Raw genomic sequence first — 19,754 nt, forward strand, 5'->3', positions numbered from 1 at the left:
GCTTAAGTGAAGGACCAGATAGGCCCCAGGAATCTGTAGTTTTACAGATTTCCTGGTGTGATTCTCACCCACTTCTTTGGGTACCGTATCGATAGAACTATCTGTGTATGAGTACCCATCTTAAAAGTTTGAATACTACTATATAATAGTAGAGATCTTTAAATTAGGTTGTCCATAGTTATAGCAGGACTTGCTCAAAATATTAACTAAATTCTGTACTTTTCTTGAATAGTAATATTTTTCTTCATTGAATATATATCAACATTTGTTTTTTTCCAGAAGTTTTTATACTATTTGAAGGGCCTAAGGTTCCTTGGGTGTTTCTGGAGATGTCAGGATACATAGGGGAGCCCTTTGAAAATTTGTACTTGATGACTTAGAATTTAAGCTTGTTTTACTGAAGTCTTGGGTCGTGAAGCAATTGAAATTCATTTATGCCCAAGTATTGAATTCCTGAGGGTGAGATAGAAGTTTCCTTCATCAATAACATCAATTCAAAGAATTAAGTATCCAGGGAGTTTATTTATCCACTGGTGTATTCTTTTCATTGGTTGCACAGTAATTATTTTCCCTTAATATTTCTTAAATGTCAATCTCAAATTTCGATTATTGTCTTTAGGAGTAGGAATATTTTCAAGTTTATCATTCTACCTGTACTATAGATTTCAGATTTAAGAAGAAAATGTTGGATTGGGCAAAAGTTTATAGAATTTTCATTCAATTTAAAAATAATCTTTTGAATGTGTTAGGCATATGGGAGAATGTCTAAGATGATTCAAGTAGAAAGGGAGTTTTCTTTTACACTTTATACCCTATTTGAATCTCTCAATGGTATTCTTTTGTTTTTAAACTTCAAAAATATTTAAATGTTTAAAAATATACCTAAAGAAATGAAATAACACATTCATTATTGTCAGGTCTCCGTCAAGAGTATGCAGCCACCACATCTCGGCGCAGTTCTGGTTCATCTTGCAATTCTACAAGGCGGGGTACTTTTAGTGATCAGGAACTTGATGCGCAAAGTTTAGATGATGAAGATGACAATATGCATCATGCAGTATACCCTGCTGTTAACAGGTTTTCACCATCACCACGCAATTCACCTCGACCATCACCTAAGCAGTCACCCAGAAATTCACCTCGTTCACGATCTCCTGCTCGGGGAATAGAATATAGTAGAGTGTCCCCACAGCCTATGATTAGCCGCTTACAGCAACCTCGCCTTTCACTTCAGGGTCATCCCACAGATCTACAGACAAGCAGTGTTAAAAATGAAGGTAATTAGAATCTTTCTGGAGAAACAGTTTTCCTTCGTATTTCAGTATGTAACACAAATTTTTACCAGGGTTTTGTTATTTCAGACAAATAGATCAAAAGTTTAGTCAGTTTACTGTTTTATTACTAGTGAATCAATACACAAATAAAGAAGAAAGTGAATTTTACTTGATTATGTTAGTATTGCTTTGTCCTACTCATGAAGTGGTCTGTATGTAGATTTTTATTTAATTGATTTCTGGCTCTTTTTAAAGGTTTTGTTCTACCCATTTATAGAACCTGGGTTGAGTTGTTATAAGACATGTACTTCCTACTAACTCTTCTAAAATCTGCTGAATGCTTAAATAAAGAATTCAGGTTTTGATTGCCAATTAATATTTTAACTCTTTCTTCATCTAAAAGAATGGTTTGATTTTTTTTTTCATTAAATTCTGTTGTTACAGAAAAACTAAGACGTAGTCTTCCAAACCTGTCCCGACCATCTAGTACACAAGTTGACTCAGTGAAAAGCAGCAGAAGTGACTCAAATTTTCAAGTGCCAAATGGAGGAATACCTCGCATGCAACCTCAGGCTTCAGCCAGTAAGTACCTTTATTGTACCAGTTATTTAAAGGAAAGTGAAAATAAATAGGTAGTAATTTTGTGCTGAATAGCTATATTAAACCATATCTACAGTAAAATACAGTAATTATTCATTGCTCTAAGAGAATAGCTATATTAAAATTTAAAATTTGTTCCTATAAGATACCCACTTGTATCAATACTTGTATCTGAATGAAACTTTGGTCTCTCCAGAATTTTAAAATAAGCAAAGTCTACTGGTTAAGTGTGTGTGTGTGTGTGTGTGTGTGTATTCCTTAGAAACCGACACATTAAAAAATGACAAGTTTTTGTGGGAAATAGTCCTGGAACAGACAACTTAAAACCCAAGGAGCTTTCTTACTAGAACATGAATAAAAAGCAATAATGATCCTGCAAAAAGTACTAGCATAATCAGAAGCATGTTAAATTTTCAGTGACTAAAATAAATACTCCAGCAAATATAGAACTTCATTAAAAAAAAAAGTTGAAGGTAACTTGATGGAAAGGAAGAGCTGAGTCTGTCGAATGAAGAAGACATCGCAACATAAACAAAGATCAGAAAGAATCATGCAGAAAGAACTTCTAAGACAAAGGAGCCAGACTGAGCCAAGAAGTGATAAGGGAATAGATGGATACTGTGTACTTTCGTGTACAAGGTGATGAACAATGAATTGAACACTTTCCAAAGAGTGTTACTGGTTAACTACAGTAGATAAGAGCATGTAATCCAGTCAGGTTTAAACAAACTATCACAGTTCTATAATTTTAGAAATGCTCAATATGCACCCTTTGTATCCCATAGCTCGCATCAGTCTTATAGTCTGATAGACTCCATTCCTTTGTGGCACATTATGTCACCGGTTGAAGTGGTAGCTGTGATGTGCTCCTTCATTTCTTCAGAGCTGTGAAGAAGTAGCACAAACATGAGGTTATTGATTATTCATTTATGTAACTTGTTTATTGAATAGTACTACTTTGAAAGCGTTCGATTATTTTTTAATTCCCTTACATTCTTTCTTGGCTCTATTATATTTAGCTGACTTTATGTATTTTGTATTAAGCAGCTGTTACTTGGTGACTCAAAAATAAACAGGCCAGGAAAAAATACATTTATGTTTTTAAATACATAAATAATAATAATAATAAATTAATAATAAATGCATTAAAATAAAATAATAAAATACATTTATGTATTTTTATCACAAATGATTTTTGTGATAACATCAATACATTTTCCTTATTTTCTAGTTGTATATGATATTACTTACATTACAGAAACTCATGTTGTGCTGTACCATACATATATATTCCTGTTTAATCCTCACAACAATTCTGTGAAGTAGGTACAATTATTAACACATTTTGCAAATTAGGAAATAGGACCTTTGAATTGTTGAATAACTTATCTTTGATCATATGGCTTATAGGTGGCACGTTAGGATTCACACCCATGTGCTCAAGAATCCAAGTCCACCTAGCAAGATTTGTCACATTTATGGTTTAGAACTAAGATTTAAAAATAGTCCAGAATTATTGTCTGTTTTTTTGGTAAGATGAGCCCTAAAATTTAAGGCACTGTGGAAAATTATTACACAGAGATTTGTGTACTTCATTTACTCAGCTGGATGTGTGCAACATGTTTTTGAACCAAGTTAAAATTTAAACGGTATTCCAGGTCTTACAGACTATGTAAGAGTGCCATTATGATACTCAAATGGCATACTCATAATTGGTATGAAAAATAGGGAATCACAGAACATTAAAAATAAAAATAAAGTTGCAATTTGAACTCTAAATTCTATCAAAATGGTGAATGATAACTTTTGTGCCTTTAAGTCTACAAATTAGGTCAGTTTGACCCTTGAGGACATTGTCTGGTTTTTTCCTCCTTGGTATATTTTCCTGAAACAAAAGACAGTGCACAATGTTAATACAACAGGAAAGAAAATTTTGTATCATTAAGATTAAGCAATAAAAATCATGCATATTACAAGCTACACTTTTATAGCCTATGCACAGATAATCCAAAACATCATTTATATTTGTCCTTTTGTGCTTAGTTTGAATGTTAAGTTCTCAATTTCTCAAAACTTTGTATCTCCAGAGACAGCTTCGCAGCTCTTTGTTAAAACTAGCTATATCTATATTCTCTTTACCATAGTCAATAAATTCTCAGTACCAGTTCTTTACTCAGGATTGTTCTCTGATGCCCTCATGTATGTTCTTTATTTGAACTACTCTAGCACCTCAAAGCTATATGGAAATAAAAAAAATTATTCACAGAAATAGAAGAAAATATAAAAGGTTGAGAACCTAGGATAAAAATGTTAATAGAAAAAAATATATTGACCATATCTTAAACTTTGTGTTAATTACTTGCCTTCTTTACCTACTGATTCCCTAGAATTTTTTTAGGTGAATTATTTTTTTCTTTTTCCCCAGAAATTGATAATTAAAGAAAATATGTAGGGAAAAATAATGAGATTCTAATCACCAATTTACTTTTAAGTAGAAAATATGTATGCAGTTTCATAGTGGTATATTTCAATATATGGACAGTATATAAGCAAAAGAGAAAGCGAGGTACCATCCTTTTTTTTTTGTCAATTTCATATACTTGTTTATTTTTATATTTGAAACTATAGTGAAGCTTATTTACAATTAAAATGCCACAAATACTTATTTTAATGTAAAATCACACTAGTCCAAAAATATTTTTGGAAAAAGGTAAATCCAGAATTTTACCAAGTTTAAAACTTAAGCTTATTTTATAAAAATATTGTAAAGCCTTTTGTTTAAAATTAACATTATATTTTGTAATGTACTTACTTTTCTTAAAATTTTACATATATCTCTGATCGATAGAAATGTTATGTATGTGTTCTTTTAATTACTGTGTGTGTGTATATATATACTGCTTTCATAATAGCCTTTTTATTTTGATATAGAATTATTTATAAATGTAATAGCAAGTCTTGTACATTTTATACATGAATTAGTATTTTTTATTTTTTGTGTCAGTTGGTTAGTATAATAGATGTTGCATTTTGTTTTCCTTTAAGTCTTTATTTTTCCAGCCCTTAAGTGGTAAAGCTTTGGTTCTTACTTGCTGGTCTGCATGAACCTAACTTTGCGAGGTTGCTGTTATTTCCACTTACGGGACCACTTCTTTTGCCTTGTACTATGCCGATCACTGTTTTATATGCTTATTTGCTATGGCTGCATTATTGTGGATGCTGGCATTCAAATATGAATGAGAGTTTTAATATATTTTCATTTTTATAGCTATTACAAATTTCCAACTTTTATATTTGAAATGTGAGTAACTTAAAAAGTTAAAGAAAACCAGAGCATTGCAGAGGTCGTGGATATATGTTATTTTCTCAGTTTCTCCATTTAAAGGAAGGAATGTTTGTCAGGGACAGAGTTTTTCAAAAGACTAGTGCCTTGCTGAGACTACTAGAGTAGAGGTTCAGTAGGAAATTTAGTTTTCAGAAAGTTATAGGAATTATTGGTTCAGAAATAAGAAAAGGGAGAAAAACCCTAGAAAATCTGCTGGTTTAAAAAAATTTAATACTTAAAACTCTGGTTAGTAGTTTTAAATGTTTATTTTCACATGAATTATCTCATTTGAATCTCACAACAATCCAATTCTTATTTTCATAGAGAGAAAGCAGATGTCCATATGTATTACACATGCAGTAGCATATAACTGGAAAAGTGCAAAACCAAACCAAATTACTCCCTCCTCCCAACCGCTCTTTGAGTCCCCTGATATCCTCCCAATAATTTTTTTGATTACATCTTGCTGACCTAACTGCAAATGAGTAGGCATCTTGGAAAATATTCCTGAGTGACTGTTGGAGCATTATTGAACTATACTTTGTGAATTACCACAAAAGAGTAAAATAATCCAGTGTAATATTTATCCACTTACTTACATTTAGTCAAATGGAAGAATATTTTTGCATAGGATACAGAGTGTTCCCCCAGAGAAAAGTTATATGGTCAATATTCTACTTCAGACTTCTCACTGAAGAGGGAGTGTCCAAGACAGTGATCAGCTTACACGTAACCAGATTGCCCTGAGGCCCATGGAGAAGGAATTTTCATCCAGATTTCTCTTGGAACCAAACCTTTAAAGATTACACTTGAGTTTTACATAACTGTGAATTATAAAATCAAATAAGTCATGATGAATCTGTGTAATGGGCTGATGTAAGAATGAATGGGATACTTGTAGAATTTCTTTTTAAGAATAAGCAGCACAGTGATGGTCAATTATCTAATTACAAAGAGATTTTATAAACGTTTTTCTGACACTCCTATATATTTTGATTGAATACATCTGGGATGGTACCCAACATCTGTAATTTTTAAAAGTGTCTCACTGATCCTGCAGTATATTCAAGTTTGAGAACCACTTGATTAGATGTCTGCTACAGAGGATCTTGAATGCTTAGTTCAGAACTCTGTTCAGATTTTATCTAGTGATCAATCACTCATGTGTCCTTAATTATTCAACAGATAATTGGGTATATGTTATGTTATAGGCAGTGGGATTATAGATGTAAATGAGAGCACGTGCCCTTCAGTAGCACGGAGTGATTAGCAGTAACTTCTGTGGAAACAGAAGAAAGGCATTAAACTCTTATGTGTATGAAGAGGTTTTCAGGAATGTTATTGAAGTTATCTTTCTACTAACTCTGGAGGAGCTTATGAGACCACATGAAGAAAGGAAAGACAGGTTTACCTAACAGTGGGATTGGTAATGAACTCTTAAAAGTAGCACCCTGTTCATAGTGGTTTTGTATGACTAGAGTGTAGGGTGCGGCAGGATGGTTAGTGCTTCCATTGATGAAGGATGAGAGAAATAGGTAGGGCATAGACTGGGAGTTTTTTTAATAAGGAATTTGGATTTCATCCTATAAATGTGGAGAGCCGTGGTAGACTTTTAATCAATGTTGCTTCTTAGAAAATCCATTCTGGTAGTAATATGAAGAATGGATTAAACTTGAGAGACTAGAAGCCATTTAGAAGGCTATTGTACAGTCATGGCAAGAAATGAATATCTGAACAAAGGCATTGGTACGGGAGGTGATGAGATCTGGATGAATTTTTTAAAAATGAAAGAGGATGTGTGACTTGGTAACACTGAGAAGATGGAAGGTGGAGAGGGACAGAGGATTGAAAGGTGACTCTGAATGAGAATTTATAAGCAATAAAAGTTTCAAAACAAAATGTCATTGCAGAGTTAGGGGGAACACTGAACATTTTACCTGGCAGTGATTAACATTCTTTTATAGTGGCTTATGCTTACTTAGTATTTGGGACCTGGAATTATTTTTAACATCTCTCCATATGACAAAATTGTGTTCAATAATAATGAAATAGAATGAGTTATAATACTAATGGCTGGAGAAAATGCAGACAATGAGAAATACTTTTTTTATTGAGTGTTATTTTATAACTATCAGTAAAAAAATTATATCAACATTACAAAAAAGGTATTTTTAAATCATTTTTTATAAAAAAGGAAAATTTTTACATATTGGTCTGTCACGGTAGTGAATACTATAGCTTAAGTTTCTGGAAATTTGTCAATAACTTCTTCAGAATTGATCTTTGCATATTGAAGCTCAAGGTACAGTATAGCCAGATTTATCAGTTTCTCTTCAGTCATATTGACTGAAGAATAGTCTTCCGTTTTTAAATCTGAAAAGTTTTTCTTCTTCCCCACAGTGCACCTGTTGCACAAGTAAGGAAATAGTCAACATAATGATAAGTTTGACAGAAATTCATAAATTTCCATTTTACAATACATTTCAGAAATTGCCATCTTGTCCATATCTTAGTTCCTTTGGGGATCAAATCTAAAGATTTTTTTTAAAATTTTTATTTATTTATTTGACACAGAGAGAGAGAGATCAGAAGCAGGCAGAGAGGCAGGCAGAAAGAGAGGGGGAAGCAGGCTCCCTGCTGATAGGAAGCCCAATGCGGGGCTCGATCCCAGGACCCTGAGATCACAACCTGAGCTGAAGGCAGAGGCTCAATCCACTGAGCCACCCAGGTGCCCCCAAATCTGATGATTTTTAAATGTCTTCACAGCTGAAAAAATTCAAGTAATACTCAGTCACATATCATGACAATTGAAGTAACTCAGATTCTGTTTCATTGACTTAATTATCACTGTGCCATCATGGCTTATTTCTAAGCTGTGTAAATGTAGGAAAAAAATTATTGTATGAAAGGGGTTAGAATTACATAGTAGTGTGCTAAGTGAGCTTGATTTCACATCTCTGTGACCTTAACTCTGGAAAGAAATGTGTAGTTGAATCTACCTGTGTTGGGGAGACCATATAACTGGGAGTTCTGGTTATTTTTCATGTGAAATGCAATGTACATTAAAAGATAAGTATGTTTATTTGAATCTTCAATATTTGCTGTTAAAAGGCAACAGTACCTACAGCAATTGTTTATAACTTAGACTGACAAATTGTTTTCTTTAGGGAGGAGCATTTTATCACCAACATTGATTATTAATCCAGGACATGATGATGATTTAAAAAAAAAAATAGACCAAGCTGGTTTTATTTTTGCTCTGAATTCCTTACAGACCATTCACTCACTGTCTGCCTGCACTGGAGTGGGGTGGGGGGTGGGGCTGGTTCAGCAGTTCCACTACTGTTCCCTTGATGCACATGAATAAAGTGGAAGGATTGGATGTAGGGAAACCCAAAAAGACACTGTCCTAATCCAAAAATAGGGTGATGAAGATCTGAATTAGGTATTTAGGAGACAATAGGGGGATTTTAAACAGAACTATAGGAATGACTAAATGGAATTAAAGGAAACTTTGAGCCAGAATGACTTGGAAAATGGTGGTGTATATTTAACGAAAATACACACTTTCGGAATTGGTTTGTGGAGGAAGACATTAACCTAACGAATGTAGCATGAGAGAATAATATTTTTATTGTACCTTCTTTGCTTTTCATGGTAGGGTCTTGCTAATTTGGAATTATATAAATATTAAGAGAGAAACCAGGGAAACAAGTATTTTTAAACAGCTAACACACTGAATTCTATTATTGTGGAAAGATTTGGAGACTTTCGGTTTTCTGCACATTATCATTTAAAAAATGATTTTGTCTTTAGAAGGCTGATCAAATTAAGAGTGATAATTCAGATAAAAACTTAATGTTCTTATTTGGGTAATACACCACTATGCAGTTTCTTATGAAAATCACTCATTTCTTTGTCAGATTTATTAGATTTGTTGTATTAGACAAGTTTAGAGTACACGGCGTGATTCTGTTTACAGTCTCATTCTTCAGGTAACCATTGCATCATTTTTACTTGTTATGGATGCTGTTGTTGTTACCCATGAAACTTGAGAGATAAAGTCCATTGGAGTTATCATAGCTATTAATTTAAAAAGTAGGACTTTTCCAAAACAGATTACAGATGATATTTGATATTAAGCCCTCACTAAAAAATTTTTAATGGTTAATAGGTATTGTGGATTGCCAACATACATACCGATAGTTACCTTTTGCCCTCATTTTCTCTGTTCCATAGTAGCGTACTTCCTGTTCTTCAGATCCACTAGGCACACACTTAACCTCAGGTCCTCTACCATTGCTTTTCCATCTGCCTACAGTGCTTTTTCGCAGATATCTGTACGGCCTACTTCCTCTCTTCCTTCAGATCTTTGCGCAAATGTCATCTCAGGGAAATCTTTCCTGATCAACCCATTTATAATTGCAATTTAAATCTCCCATTTCCTGTCTCCCTTCCCTACTTAGTTTTCTCCTTAGCAGCTCTCACTGTCTGACTCTTTTATTTCCCCTTTCTTTTCAGAATGTTAGTTCCATGAAAGTAAGAATTTTATCTATCTAGTTGGCTATTGAAGAAATCCAGTGTACCTAAAACAGTACCTGAAATAAAGTAGATAATTAACTATTTGAAAGAATGAAAAAAAGCAGCAGCAGTGAATGAGTAAATGAATGACACTATGAATGGTTGGAAGTATGAATAATTATGCAAGTGGAGAATATTCAATGATGATAGAATCCTGTGTTTCTGTGGAATAGATATGAGGTAATTATAAAATTGATTTTTTTTTTTAAGGTTTGAAGAAGTTTTTAGTAGTCTTCCTGGCAATACTTAGGCTGAATTGGTATATTATTTAGCTAAGTAATGTGTGGAATACCGTAAAATTTGAAATCAAATATATTTATTAAAAATATTTACTATCAGTGAGGAACAAATTTGATATTTTGATTGGTTTACATATTGGAGATTTTCTTATCCAGAAGAAACTATTTCTTTAACTATGCACTTTGCACTAAGATTTCCATCCCTTTTCCTTTCCGACTTAATGCACTAAGCATTTAAAGTTTTTTAAAAGCATTGATAAAGTCAAGCAATAGAGCAAAAGAGAAATTCTCCGTAATTCTCTTTGATGATATATCAAGTACTCCTTTGCCAACCTGTTGATTGTTTAAGTGCTGGCCAGATTTATGGTTGTGGGATCTCTTTCTCTCTGCATATAAATCCTGGAAGTCCAGCTTAAAAATCAGTAGAGTAACATTTTAGAACCACTCAAATAGGTAACTGTACTGGTAGATGTGGGTCTTTTCAGTTCAATGAAACTAGTGAGCTTTAACTCTGGATGGCTCGGAACTGCCACTTACATGCCAGGTTTTAGAGGTTTGTTGCAGTTAATAGATTAGGAGTTTTAGAGAAAGCTTAGAGCTCCTCATTGATCACTTTGAGAAGCAGATGCTCTGACTCCTCCAAACCCGTCAACCCCAGCACACACTGTGCACCACCCCCCCACACACACACCTCTATCCACGCCATTTAATATGTGCATAGCCCAGAAATGTTGCTACACAAAGTCTAAAGTACAAATTAATTTTATTCTACAGCAAGATGATGTTGAATATATTAAAGCCCCTGGATTTTTGCTTCCTTGAGGACCTGCCTCGTTCTGAGTTTTCTTCTCCTTTTTGAGTATGGGGATTACTGTTTTATGTTAGGGCAGTTCATCTAACAATAACTGCTTTGCCAAAGTCTGCTTTTTTGCATTGAACAAGTACTACTTTTATTTTATTCTATACTGTGTGCTTGTGTTCATCACTTTTACTTAATTAGCTTTATATTCTTTGCATCCTGTAGCATGTTTGCCGGTGGTTTGCTTTCTCTTTGATATTTTGATTGGTTTACATATTGTAGATTTTCTCATCCATAAGAAACTTTCTTTAAGTATGCACTTTGCACTAAGATTTCCATCCCTTTTCCTTTCCGACTTAATGCACTAAGCATCACTTTCAGATTCTTCTGCTTCTAGGTTTCTAACGTATTTTCACCTTATGGTTTCTGTTTCTTGATAAATTTTCAAGTATGTATTAAAATATTCAGGTTGACAGAAGCTATAGCCTTTATCTTGTCCTTCCAGGCAAATATTACAGTTCCTTATTTTTCAACAGCTTCGCAAAGGCTGAAAAATTTGCCTCGTACTTCCCTCAAAGCCAAACAGTTGCTTCAAACTTCATCTACAAAAAGAGGTAACTACAGCCTCTTACTAAGTTTTAAATTTCAGCAAATGATCTAATAGTTAAATCTTATACCTTTTGGTATACTGAGTCATTGATGTCTATAGGGCACGTTTTCGTCTTTTTTTTTTTTTTTTAATAAAGTAATGTGGATTCATTCTCTCTTGGATAAATCCAGAAGAAACTTATTTTCTGCAGAGGTATGTATTGGATTGCTCTTCTGAAAGGAATAAATAATATGTAGCATTTTCTATTAGAGAATTTATCATTTTTCTTACCAATCTAAAACTGAAGGTCATTGTTTTAGCTTAATATAGATGAACTAATAAGTGCTTTAAAATGAACCAAATGCCAGACATTTTGTATGTAAATTTTTTTCTTCTGACTTTAGAGTTTTGGATTTACTTATCCTTAGGATGAAATGGGAATGCTTTCCTATTAGAAGTTGATAAACATTAAAACACAAGATGTTGTGGTTAACTGGTAATGTTTGGACTTATTTACAGGAGTGGTAGCTTTTTTAAGAACTGAAAGTTGAAGTATGTGAAGGTTGGACACCAAAGCTATCATATTGGTTTGAAGAGATTGGATGTATGGGCAGCTAGAAAGAAGTAGAATTGGGGAAAATACCATGGAACGGGGTAGGACCAGCAGTAGTAAGAATGAATAGAAGCCTCAGAGGAAATGGGACATAACAAATATAAGCAATGAGGAAAAATATTAACCCTATCCAGGACATGTAGATTTCTCGACAGTTTCAGAACTCAGTAAATAAGGAAGATATATGAGGAGGATAAAGTATTAAAGGATGTTGTGTGGAAAGAAGAGGTTTGAGATTTGATTGTCGAAGAAAAAGATTTGGTTAATATGGGTACAAAAGCACTGAAATACATATTTTGGCAAGTTCATTTATATGTAAATGTTTTAGCAATGATTTGGTGAATTAAGTATGATTTAAGGAAATAGTTTTAGATAATAGAATCTGAAGGGAAGAGAATAATCAATGGAAATTTTGCATGTGTAAATATTTGTGTTTTGAATACCAAAAGTTGATCATAGCCCTCCAATACAAATGTCTTTTGGTGCTACTGTCAGAAATAAGAATGAGCCTGGGTGGCTCAGCTGGTTAAGTGTCTGCCTTTGGCTCTGGTCATGTTCTCAGGGTCCTGGGATCGAGCCCTGTGTCCAGCTCCTCACTCAGTGGGGAGTCCACTTCTTCCTCTCCCTCTGTCCTTCTCCCCCACCGCCACAAATAAATCCATAAAATCTTAAAAAAAAAAAAAAAGACTGGATAGTATATGTTCTTATGATAAGGAAGAAGGTGACTTATTAGGAATTATAATAGAAAAGGGTCCTTACAGAAATTATTCAAGGACCAAAGGCTTTTTTTTTAGACTTCTAGATATTTTTGAGTACTTGGTGAGAGGTAGTGAAAACAGGAACGTGAAAAGATTGTGGTGTCTAAAACAGGACAGGAGGTTACTGTATCATAATAAAACATAGGATTTTAAGTTTATATAAATTTTGTTGTATGCCTCTCTAAGCTGCTTCATAATTTTTAGGGGAATCAAGTAGGTTTAAATAATTTTAAATTTTTACTCAAGGATTTTTTGCTGTTTATTAGGTTAAGAAGATCATAACTTTTGGGTGGTTGGTTTTTTTGTTTTGGGGTTCTTACTGGTTATTTTCGGCCTATGAAAGTTGCATATTTTTGTGACTAAGCCACCAAACTCCCACCCTCCATGATACGATGGCAGGAAAACCCAATTTTATACTTCCTGGTACCTCTAGTTGTCTTAGTAAAGGGAAAGAAGTTTGCATGTTTGTGTGTTGGGTTTTATTGTTGTTTTGTTTCTTTTTGTTTAATCTCTTAATTTAATCCAGATTCATAATTTTTTTTATTGGTATTGTGGTTTGGGGTGATCATTTTATACAACTAGAAGTTCTGAACTAAAAAAAAAATTCTGAACCAATTGAAAGATGGACACAGATATACAATAGGATTTAAAATAATTCGGTTAGGTGTGCCTGACTGGCTCAGTCAGTAGAGCACTTGATTCTTAATCTTGGAGTCTATTTATTTATTTATTTATTTATTCATTTATTTTATTTGAGAGAGAGAGAGAATGAGAGTGAGCGAGCATGAGAAGGGGAAGGTCAGAGAGAGGAGCAGATGCCCCTGCTAAGCCGGGAGCCCGATGCAGGAGATCATGACCTGAGTTGAAGGCAGTCGCTCAACCCAGCTGAGCCACCCAGGTGCCCTAATCATGGGGTCTTGAGTTCTAGCCCCATGTTTGGCGTCAAGCCTACTTTAAAAAATAAAACCTTAGGTTAATTACCAGTAAGGCTGAATCAGAGACTGGGATCTCTTAGGTCCAAGGCCAAATGGATTTTCTAATTTTCCCTCATATCTAGACTTTGAAAAAGAGGGTCTGCACTAGACTGGGGGATTCTCTGTTCTTGTTAGGGAATTGAGGCAGACGAGATTCAGACACCATGTGTTCATAGGTACCTTTGGCACTTTAAACCTGGACTAGAGAAACACGGGACTGGTCAGTAAATTGTCACATAAATCAATTGTCGCATCCTGGGGATGAAGCTGTAACATCTTCTAGAAATTTGGCGTACTTATTTTAAGGACTCAAAGGATCATGGAAAGAGGGAGAAGGTAGTTCCCTTAACAATTGGAAATACAACTATGATTTTTATTTATTTTTTTAGAGAGAGAACACACACACATGAGGGGGAACAGGGAGAGAGAGAGAATCTTACACAGGCTCCATGCTCAGCACAGAGCCCGAAGTAGCGCTTGATCTCGTGACCCTGAGATTGTGACCTGAGCCAAAATTACAAACCACTCAGGAACCCCGGTCACTTTGATTTTAATTGCATTTAGTGGTATTTGGAGTTTGAAGATGGGAAGAGAAGTAAGAACTGTGTTGCCTGGCACAAAGGGACACACCATAAACATCTGTTGAATGAACACAGTCATGCCACTAACTCAAGGCTGGACTAATTCCTCTTTGCATTTTCTTCTTGCAAGGTTTTTTTTGTTTCTTCAGCTCATCCATCTCTTTAAAGAAAAAAAATCCATTGTGTATAGTTAAGGCTTCCTGGACGTGACTGCTTAAACTGCTCTGACAAAGATATTCATTCCTATTTGTTGGGAACTCAGTGAAGTGGAGTAAACAAAGTAAAGTCCTCACCAAGTCAGAGGGAAAAATATGACTACTTAGAAAAAGTAACGCATAGATCAGGACAAATTAAAATGTGGAAACATGCTTTAGAAGGAAAGAGGCGGCAATGTAGGATGAGTTAGCGATGGTTTTTGTCCTGTACTGCTTTAATTCACTGTATTTTGAATATTTATAGAAGGTGAGATAAATGTTTATAAGAAGCCATATTGATAGGAGTTTAAAATGCTGTTTGATATCAGACTATCTGAAAATGGAGAAGCTAGGAATTTTGCCATTACCTTGGATCCAAAATTTAAAATTTCTTATATTCGCTTTTCATTAACAAGTATTTATTGACTCTGTATCATAAACAAGATACACTCATTATATCCTTCCCTTCCCCACCCCCCCACCATGTCTAGTCCCTCTTCTATTATAGTTGTGGTCAAAACTAGCTCTGCCATACGGAGTTTTTAGATACAGTTAAAATAATACGAGTTGTTCCCTTTCCCATGATTTTATTATAGAAAATTGAAAGAATGGGCAAGGAGTGGGCATAGAGCTCTCTACAGACATACAAATCCTTGTTAGCCATTTCACACTATTTTTGGAATGATAGTTGAATAGATTGTGCTTACATTTAGAGTTGATAAGTCTTTTTTTATTTTCCAAGATCTTTTTTTCTTCTTTAGTTACATTTTCACTACATCTGTCAATTTCTTTTGTAGAGGAAGTCCTAGATCAAAATTTTCTCCTCTCTGAAATTGGTGCCTTTATTTTTCTGATTAAAAGCTGACTGACTTTTAGGAAATTAAAGTTAGAGCTAAATAGCCTTCAAAAATCACCTAATTTCAGTTAACCTCAGTTTATTCTTTTTCCTTCCTAGCCCCCAAGTTTATAGATAAGACAAAAATGCTGCTATCATTAGAGGAAACACTTTTTATAATAGTGAAACTGTAGCTTACTGCACTTCTTTACTTTCTAGTTTTCCCTTCGGTTATACATTAACCTTGTTAAAATACTTCTCTCCACATTCTGAGATTGTAGAACTTCTCGAATTTATAAATCTGTTTGTTTAATTTTGTTATTTTAAAATATAACACAAATTCAGGAAACCATACAATACATAGTTTAATGAATTATTATAAGGCAACCTTTAGTGACCACCATTCATATCAGGAGACTATAACTTCCTACTTCAGAAACTACCTGTCTGCTTCCAAACACAGTTCTCTCTTGACCCACTCCCCTAGAGTAGCCATTCTTCTGACTTTTTATAGCGGTCACTTCCTTACTTCTTTGGACATTTTGATCATCCAAGAAATGAAACTGTAGTTCTGTCTCTTTATGTTTTTTTTACGTTTCTCTTGATTTACAGTTTTCTTCTAACTCTGTACTCCCCATTGTTAAGTTTGTTTAAAGAAACCACCAGATCATTTGTCCTGTAGCTGTGGATGTAGATCCATAGGCTGGATCTTGCTGATGTCTTTTCCATGGTGTCATTTAGTACATTTCTTTGTATTTCCCATAAAGTGGTAATTGGATCTAGATGCTTAACTGGATTCAGTTTTGCTAGTTGGGGGAAGACTACTTCATAGGTGGTGTGCTGCTTTAGCCACAAGTGCACAAAGCAAGACTACCTCTTTTTTGGTGTGATATTATCAGTCACTGATGCCTAATGCCTATATCCTTACTTTATTGGGTATTGCAGAATTGGTTTATTTCCATTCTAATACTCCCTTTTTTTTCTTTTTGGTCAAAATACTTATTTATAGAGAAACTTTCCTTTATTCTTTGCTCACCCAGGAAGTATACTTTCATTAGGAAATTCTGAATAAATGAATTCTTTCTCATTATTTACCAGTTACAAAATAAATTGGCAATCTACCATCCTCCAAAGGTGACCCATATTTTTCTTAGATATGTATCATTATTCTCTTAGAGATTCAAACATTTTTTATGTGTTTTGATTCATTCTGGACATTTTCCCAGCTTTGGTAGAAGCTTCTTCAAGTCGGCCCTCAATTTTTTTTTTTTTAAGATTTTATTTATTTATTTGACAGACAGAGATCACAAGTAGGAAGAGAAACAGGCAGAGAGAGAGAGGAGGAAGCAGGCTCCCTGCTGAGCAGAGAGCCCGATGTGGGGTTCCATCCCAGGACCCTGGAATCACGACCCGAGCCGAAGGCAGAGGCTTTAACCCACTGAGCCACCCAGGCGCCCCGGCCCTCAAATCTTTTTGATACAACCCTAGTAGTCTGATAAATTATTGCTAACTGGTATGATAGGATAGGCACATCTTGTACATTTCCTGCCACAGATTAATCATTTCTCCAAAAAGTCATAATTTCCTTTGATAGGAAATGGAATTTCAAAACCAAAATCTGAGTTTTTAGCTATATTAATTGTTACTGGGTTGGTCATTGTTTCTAGGTTTTTTTAGTTACTGGAGCTAGTAAGTATATGCATAGATTCGTGACTGTGTATATTTTAAGATTGAATGTCTTAATGAGTTCATGTTGATACTTCTATTCAACTTCAGGGCTTAAGGATAATTAATCTCTTAACTTAACACCTGTATCTCCCTTATCTTGCTCTAAGAATTCTGTCTCTCACCAGCAGATAGAATTAAAATATCATTTAACAATTTGTTTTATCCCATATTACACACAAAACCTGGGGAAACCATTAGCATAATATCATACAATGTGATTACTGAAAATACTTAATAAAACCTTTCGCATATGCTTGCTCCTTTTTTTTAGCAGTTACACTGCATATCCATTATGAGATTGAAGAGTCATTTGTACTTTTATTTAGTCTTTGTTCTACACTTAAATAGTATTTTAGCACTTACCACCAGTCTGTACATTGTTGTCTCACCAATCATTTTTCTTGTTTGAAGTTTCTTGTTTCATTCTCTAGTAGGTTCATTAAAAGGAAGTTAAAGAAGCAGTATCCATTCCCTCCAGTTTTGTGTGTTGATGACAGTTTATCCATCCTTTTTATATTTGAAATTCATTAACTAGATATGAAATCTTTGGTTCATACTTTCTTTCCTTGAGTGTCTTAAATATATATTACTCCATTTTTGTCAGGAATAAAAAGTTATTTCTCTTACATTGCTTTGGTTCTTTATCTGGATGTCCAAAGGATGTTTTCTTTTCCTTTAAAGTTTAATCATTTTTTTTTTAAGATTATTTATTTTAGAGAGAGAGTGAGCAAGTGAAGGGAGGGCAAAGGGAGAGAGAATCTGGAGCATACTCCCCACTAAGTGTGCAGCCTGACATGGGGCATGGTCCCAGGACCCCAATATCATGGCCTGAGCCAAAAATCAAGAGTCAGCCACTTAACCAACTGAGCCACTGAGGCGCTCAAGTTCAATAATTTATGAGAATATATCTTAAAGTTGGTCATTTTGATTTTATTTCCCCAGATAGGTGGTGTGTTCTTTCAGTATGGAATTGCACATATTTTAAAATTTCAGACAAAGTCTTTTGAATTATGGTTTTTAGTATTCTTTTCTCTTGCTTTGGCTTTCTTCTTTTTGTGGGGATGCCTGTTGTACATGTGTTGATATTCTTTTCCTATCTTCTGTGTCTGTTGCCTTCCCTTGAATCCATTTCCATCTTCATTTTTTTTTCTATAAAAGTTTCTTTTCATTGTCTATTTCTCTTAAAGCATTATCTGTCATGTGTGGTGACTCTTGTGTTCTTTCTTCCATAGACTTCATTCTAAGATGATTTACATCCAGTTATTTTCTGTGTTCTCTGTCACCCATTTTTTAATGTTTCCCATTCTGTTTTATGATGTTCTTTCATATCTTTTATCGTTTTCTTAAATGTTTTTAGAATTTGAAATATTAGGTTATAATTTTCATCTTTTGTGTATGTGTGCATGGTGGACACGATTTCTGGCAAGGTTGTACTGTTAGTAGAAATGTTGTTCTGGGGCGCCTGGGTGGCTCAGTGGGTTAAAGCCTCTGCCTTCAGCTCAGGTCATGATCTCAGGGTCCTGGGATCGAGCCTCGCATCGGGCTCTCTGCTCAGCAGGGAGCCTGCTTCCCCCCCTCTCTCTGCCTGCCTCTCTTCCTACTTGTGATCTCTGTCTGTCAAATAAATAAATACAGTCTTTTAAAAAAAATGTTATTCTGCTCTTTTCTTTTTTTAATAGTAACTTCACATGGGATTTGACCTCAGTCCTTGTCTATTGCCCATTTTTCGTTGGAATTGTTTTTTCTAAACATTTAGAAAGGGACCTTGATTTAAGATTTTCTAATTTTATGTCTATGGAGATTGCAAAACTGTTAAAAAAAATATTGCTGCTTATTTTCTGAGATTTTTTTTTAAGATTTTATTTATTTATTTGACAGAGAGAGATCACAAGTAGGCAGAAAGGCAGGCAGAGAGAGAGGGAGAAGCAGGCTCCCCGCTGAGCAGAGAGCCCGATGTGGGGCTCGATCCCAGGACCCTGGGATCATGACCTGTGCCGAAGGCAGAGGCTTTAACCCACTGAGCCACCCAGACGCCCCGATTATTTTCTGAGATTTCTTACCCTTGCTCTTCTTCCCTAGTTATAAAATTCATCCTTTTGGGGCACTGGGTGGCTCAGTCAGTTAAACGGCTGCCTTCCGCTAAGGTCATGATCTCAGGGTCCTGGGATTGAGCCCCACATTGGGCTCTCTGCTCAGCAGGGAACCTGCTTCTCCCTCTCCCTCCACTGCTTATGCTCCCTCACTTGCTCACTGTCTCTTTCAAATGGATAAATAAAATCTTTTAAATAAATAAAATGCATCCTTTTAAAGTGTGTAAGTCAGTGTTTCTTAGTATATTTATAGAGCTGAGCGATTATTTTGACCTTAGAGATCTTCATCACCCACATAAGAAATATCATACCCATTTCCCACTCCTTCCAGCCCCTGGCAACCACTAATCTTTCTGCTCTGCTTTTACCTATGCCTCTGCCATTTCTTGTAAATATAATATGTGATCTTTGTGACTGGCTTAGCATAAGGTTTCCGAAGTTCATCATAGTACGGCATATATTAGTATTTTGTTCCTTTTTATTGTGATGTATATCCAGTTTGGTATGGATATACCAAATTTCATTTATCCATTTCTAAGTTGTGAACTTCTGAGTTATTTCCACTTTTTGCCTC

General features: G+C 34.7%; 1 protein-coding gene across 2 annotated transcripts in view; it reads left to right on the forward strand.

The window, feature by feature from the left end:
* The window catches only part of SLAIN2 (SLAIN motif family member 2), an 89,176-nt gene that overhangs the window by 51,341 nt on the left and 18,081 nt on the right, over nucleotides 1–19,754 (forward strand). The window contains exons 5-7 of one of the 2 annotated variants that reach the window (XM_080796933.1): nucleotides 918–1,277; nucleotides 1,719–1,856; nucleotides 11,355–11,432. In XM_080796933.1, the coding sequence (XP_080653059.1) occupies nucleotides 918–1,277; nucleotides 1,719–1,856; nucleotides 11,355–11,432 (576 nt within the window). The remainder of the gene's footprint in view (nucleotides 1–917; nucleotides 1,278–1,718; nucleotides 1,857–11,354; nucleotides 11,433–19,754) is intronic. The other variant, XM_080796934.1, reaches the window with a different exon arrangement.

This window comes from Martes martes, assembly GCF_963455335.1.
Source record: "Martes martes genome assembly, chromosome: 2".
Taxonomy (NCBI): Eukaryota; Metazoa; Chordata; class Mammalia; order Carnivora; family Mustelidae; genus Martes; species Martes martes.